The sequence below is a fragment of the Crinia signifera genome, chromosome 4 (assembly GCF_055691185.1).
Source record: "Crinia signifera chromosome 4, ASM5569118v1, whole genome shotgun sequence".
Classification (NCBI taxonomy): Eukaryota; Metazoa; Chordata; class Amphibia; order Anura; family Myobatrachidae; genus Crinia; species Crinia signifera.
The window spans coordinates 310,459,874-310,465,873 of NC_139220.1; the positions used below are offsets into that span (position 1 = coordinate 310,459,874).

The following is a 6,000-nucleotide window of genomic DNA, read 5'->3' on the forward strand; positions in this document are numbered from 1 at the left end:
GCACCGGGGGGTCTGCGGGGCAATAGATACCCACTGCTGTCTGCTGGTACCTGGCCTGCCGCATCTGCGGTCACGGTCCTGTCTCTCCCGGTGCCGGCTCCTATAATGAAAAGTGACACTTAGAAAATGGCTGCCCCCATACTGCAGACAGTTTTTGAATGATGCTAGAGGAGGTGACGGCCTCCTCTAGCATCCTTAAAAACTGTCTGCAGGATCAAGTATAGTCGCCAACCTATAGTGATCTGATTTCAAGAGATTGACGAATCCTTTGAATCCTCGTGATGCGAATTAAGGGCAGTCATGATAACAAATGGTGGGGTTAACACAGCAGTGACAGTATTGTGTACACAGTGGGGTGCAGCCGGCAGTCACAGTAACATGTACAGAGTGGGGGTACGGTCAGCCATCACAGTACCGTTAACCAGTACAGTAGGCACAGTGAGTTTATGGCTAGTAGTCACAGGGGGATCCAGTGTATAAAACATATTAAACGCAGAGCACACCAGTGGAGCATCCCATGTAGTGGTGCCGAGCAGTGGGCGCAGTACATTATATGGGATCCAAGTCTCGAGATAATCCTACACCGGGAAGAGGGCGTTTGGCCTAGTTCGGGGATATAAGCTAGACTAGGAACCACATGTTCCGGAATCCTGACCGCTCCCCTCTAGTCTGTACTGCACATGATACAACAAACACCAGCTATAGAATCCTGCTATCTCCATGACTTTATACAGCTGAAAGTAATAAGGGGGAGAATTATCACAACTTGGAGAGAGATAAAGTGGAGAAGTTAATTACTAACCAATTAACTTCTAGCTGCCATGTTGCAGGAAGTGCTTAAAAATTCCAGTTAGGAGCGGATTGTTTGGTGTGGCTCCTAAAATGACAGTTATGAGCTGAGTTGCTGGTGCAGCTCCTAAAATGACAGTTACGAGCTGATTGGTTAGTACTTTGGGCCTGATTCAGGTGCAAACATTGCAGCTTATCGAGCACCTTGAGACCACACCCTGTTAAATACCTGCCCCCCATGCAGCCGGAACCCCTTGGAAACACGTGAGGAGATGAGTATCGAGAACACATCGCCTAGCATGAGCTGCTTGCAGGAGAAATCGTTTGATGGTTGCCGACCATCGAAAACATGGCGGGCGGCTGACATCATATGACCTCAGCCGCCCGCCTGACCGTGTACCCATGGGAACGCCCATGGGTACACGGCTGGGTGTTCCCATGGGCTATCCCCGTCCCACTGCGAGTGATCCAGAATCGACCCCTTTATTTCTCTCCTCGCTTTGATAATCCTCCCCCCTCACTGTACAGACCTTTCTATGTCTGAGATCCCAGTGACTACCGAGTTACTAAGGGACTGCAGAAACAAACACTAGTTTGCATTTAATTAAATTATTTCTATTAGATTTCAGGGTCAAAAACCATACCTCCCTACTTGTGAAGAACATGATTCGGGCAAAAAAATTTGTGGGCTTGCCTAATGTCAAATGGGCGTGCCTCTGTTTTTGCCACTGTGGGGGCATGGCCAGCGGCTCTGTGAGCTGCTGGCCATGCCCCCGGCCCCTTTGTCTCTAGGAATAGAGGCTGTGCACATGCAACCGCCATCTGCCCCCCCCCCCCCCACATCGCGGGACTTGGGACCGTCCCACAAAAATGTACAGTCACGCAAAAAATTCCTTGCAGTTGGCAGGTATGGTTGAAACGGCTTTGAGGATATGAGATAAACTACATACGTCAATAATCTATACACCGCCAACGTTTGTGTTTTATACGCTGTAACGTAACTATTAGTTGATCATTAGAACTGAAGACACGCAACAGTTCCAATTACAGTCAGAGAAACAGCGGTCACACCCTAGTACTAAAGGTTATTAGTCATTAAGGTGCGTATACAGTCCAGGAGGACACAGGGCTGCATGTGTCACATACTGTAACCACATCGGGGGATTCTGTACAGTTGACCACACTTTGCACCTAATGTCAAGGCTTTCATCTGGGGGAAGATTACTGTGGTTGTGTATAGCTCACAGACAAGCGACCAACTGTAACAGCCTCCGAGTTCAGGAGACGTGCACGATGCAAGATGTACTCAGAGGTTTTTATTACAGGGACAATCACTTACAAGCAGAGGCTGGGCTGCAGCGCTGACCAAGCAGTGCAGAGGACAGCACATATTTACATGCATGTTCTCATGTATGTAATATATGAGCTGAATTGATCCCTGTATGCATCGGCTGCCGCACGGAGCTGGAGAATCAGCATAATTCAGTGTAGTGTTAAGCCCGCCCCCGGACTAGTATTGGCCTGGGGTAGGTTTAACACTGTCATAGCTTATGCTGATTACACGGATCACGTGATGACACATACTGACACATACCACCCCCTGACACATACTATCTGGAGAGGATAAAAAAGTAGGCAAGTATGTATTACATGCACATACCTCCCAAATGTCCCGCGTATCGCGGGACTATCCCATTTTTTGGGGACAGCCTTGCTTCCCACCCATAGCTGGCAGTGCCCCTTGTGCTGTAGAGCGGGGAATAGGTGCTGTGCACATCATCTATTCAGAGAGGCAGAGAGGCTGGGGGCGTTGCCAGCAGCTTACATAATGCTTGCCATGCCCCTGTAATGATGGGAAATGGCCTGAAACCATGGCACCCTGGGAGGTCACGCCCCTATGATATAGGCCAGGCCCCTTTTAGGATGCATAAACTACTTGGTCGAAGCTGCAGCCGCCCCTGCTCACAAGGTTTTGAAGAACCTCAGAGTTCATCCAGAGGCTATTACACTTGGCTGTAGGGCTGGGTCGGTAGTCGTTTGATCGACTAAAAAAAGGTCAACATGCACAAAGGTGACACTGGAAAAAGGTTGATGCAAGCAAAAGGTTGACACTTTTTTATGGTGTCAAATAATGTACAGTAAATAAAGGTAAACATTTGCCTGCGTCACCCTTCTGACCAGGCTGAATTAATGTATGTTGACCCATTGACTGTCAACCTAGACATTGGGCCCTATGTTCCTGATCGCACGACTGTGAATTCAAACAGCGACTGATTATCGATACACTGCGCATGCGTATTGTTCGCAGTACGCATGTCCGAGGCCATGCTGCGAAAAACTCCTACAACTATTTCTATATTCAGACTATACGCCTGGCGGGATTTAAATCTAAAGGGTGACGTCTTAACTGAACTGAACCGATGAGGTATTCAATGAGCAGATAGGCTTGGGTGGAACCAAAGGTAATTCCCAGTCTGGACACTGGAGGGAGTCAGGCTGTAGTTCCCAGTCTGGACACTGGAGGGAGTCAGGCTGTAGTTCCCAGTCTGGACACTAGAGGGAGTCAGGCTGTAGTTCCCAGTCTGAACACTGGAGGGAGTCAGGCTGTAGTTCCCAGTCTGGACACTGGAGGGAGTCAAGCTGTGCAGTAGGATGGAGATTCTGCACTACAGATGGAGCAGCTCTCAATGGAGCTGCTCCTGGTGATAGAATTGTCAATCACTGCCCTGAGCTAGCCGATTTAAGGGGGCACACGTGCATGAGACGTGTGCCGCCTGAGCTCCCCTGCAGCCCCCCCAACTCCCTACTCCCTGCCCATCTCCCTGAAGAAGAGATGGGCAGGGAAGCCGCAATGGATTTAGTTGGCATATATCCATGGAGCAGTGCAATTGCAGACGGGCCTGTATGTGAGTGTGCAGAGGAGTTTAAAGAGAGGTCTGACTGGATTGTGAGCTAATTTCGATGATGTGTAAGTAGAGAGGCTGAAGTGGAGCCATGTGAGAGGAATGTAGTGGTGGCTGTGGAATGAAGGTCAGATAGGAGAGTGGAGTTGGCATAGAGACAGCATACTGATGTCACACTTACATTACGCATATTGGATACTTACAGCTGTCATCACCTTCCATGGTGAACAGCTGGCCGTGGTGGCCCAATGAAGTGGGACTGTGAGGAGGTGTCCTGGATGGTATTTGTGGTGGTGATGGTGGATGAAGGAGGGTTGTTGCACTGGGAGGAGGGGTCCAGGATGAGGAATTTGATGCTGACCTTGCACCTAATGCACTAATTAGTTTTATAGTGTTTATTTGCATTTGGATGATGCTGATATTGTTTATTTTTTTCCTCAAGATCTGCCCGATGAGGGGGCACCAACAACAGAGCAGCTGCTGTGGGACATCAGGGAGCAGGGGAGGCTTGCTGCAATACGGCAGGACAACATCTTGGGGGTCCTCACACGCATAGCAGATTCACAACAACAGCAAAGCGACCTTTTGGCGGAACTAGTTCAGATCACAAAGTCACTTGTGGCTGCCCCTTCTCAACAACCTCGTGTTCATGCCAGCGAAGCCACAAATCCCCATGCAAGAACATCAGGCCGCACAGCTAAAGGCGGCAATACCAAACAAGGTTGAAAACGGTGAGGTGGTGGATACTCCCTATTATTTTCCTCCGTGATGTAATTCCAAATTTTCTCCTTGGTTTCTACACCCATCTTTTTTGGCCCAAGCTTAATCTGGGCCCTTTTAGCCAGCCATGATTAGTGGGAGGTGGACATTCAGGATAGCATGGCCCGGCACTTCCTCACCCAACGGTTCAGGGCCAGATGTTGCTGATGTTTGGAATATTTTGTTATGCCTGTGTATTTTCCAGTTACTTTTTGTATTTACTTTCATTCATTCTTTAAAATCACAATGTTGTGCTGGCCAACACCAAAAATAAATTATTTTTGGAAAATTGAATAATGTGTGTAATGTGAAATCTTTACTCAGCAGTTTTGATAGCACATGTTATAATGGGGGAAATTTACTAAACGAAGTTTGTAAAAAATAGGTGTATTTGTATTCAGAAATACACTTATTTTTGACATTTACTATCCCGAAAATACAGCAATTCGTATTCGTATTTATGTGCTATCAATACGAATACGAATTGCCGTATTTTCGGGATAGTAAATGTCAAAAATAAGTGTATTTCTGGATATAAATACACCTATTTTTTACAAATTTCCTTTAGTAAATTTCCCACAATGTGTCTGTATTCATAAAAATTGGTAAGGTTTGTCGACTAATGAAATAATGGGTACTTATGTAATATCTGGGCTCCCGTTTTTCTCGCCACGCTTCTGGCACGGTGGCTCGCTGCGCTCGCCACACTATATAAGATCAACTCCATGCGTAGTTGGATAGTAGGGGTATGAAAAAATGGGGTGCATTTAACATGGGAGCCCAGATAATACATGAGTACCAAATAATGTGTGCTAATGTGATAGATGAATAAACACATGTGTAAAATGGAAACAAGCAACATTAATGCTTGTCCACATTTAGTGGCATAAATCATTAAGGACCTGGAGTTGCAAAAACATGGACATGTAAATAAAATGTATTTGCCAGTCACATGTTCACAAACACAACACTGGTACAGTATGTATAAATGGAATCGGTACATCTGCATACCTCCCAACTCCTGTACATGCAGGGTCGGGACAGGGTGCGCGCCGGATGCGTGCGCCGATTTTTTGGAGGGCGTGGCCAATCGTGAAGGGGGCGTGGGCTATAATCGCAGCCGTTTTCCGCCGCTGTGGGGCATGCCAACAAGCTCTATGAGCTGCTGGCCAGCCCCCAGCCCCCCTGCCTGCAAGAATAGACGCTGTGCGCATGCGCACAGCGTCTATTCACGGACTACAGGGGGGGGACTCCCAACAGCCCCCCCCGCCGCGGGACACTGCCAGCGGCGGGAGGGACGCGGGAATGTCCCAAATTATCGGGACGTTCCCGCGATAAGCGGGACAGTTGGGAGGTATGCATCAGTCAGACCAGACTTAGGTCTACAGTCATTAGGTCGACCCCAGAAGGTCGACAGGGTTAAAGGTCAACATGGGTCAAGGTCGACATGACTTAAAGTTGACATGGGTTTAGGTCGACAGTCATTAGGTCGACATGAGTTTTTCACTGTTTTTTGACCCGACACAGTCGACATGGACACAGTTGGAGT

The 6,000-nt window shown here is 47.9% G+C and overlaps 1 protein-coding gene across 1 annotated transcript in view; it reads left to right on the forward strand.

Annotated features, from left to right (window-relative positions):
• The window catches only part of LOC146073336 (uncharacterized), a 56,660-nt gene extending 51,956 nt beyond the window's left edge, over positions 1–4,704 (forward strand). Inside the window, exon 9 of the mRNA XM_083180512.1 lies at positions 4,135–4,704. Within this exon, the coding sequence (XP_083036638.1) occupies positions 4,135–4,418 (284 nt within the window). The 3' untranslated portion in view covers positions 4,419–4,704. The remainder of the gene's footprint in view (positions 1–4,134) is intronic.
• The last annotated feature ends 1,296 nt before the right edge of the window (positions 4,705–6,000 follow it).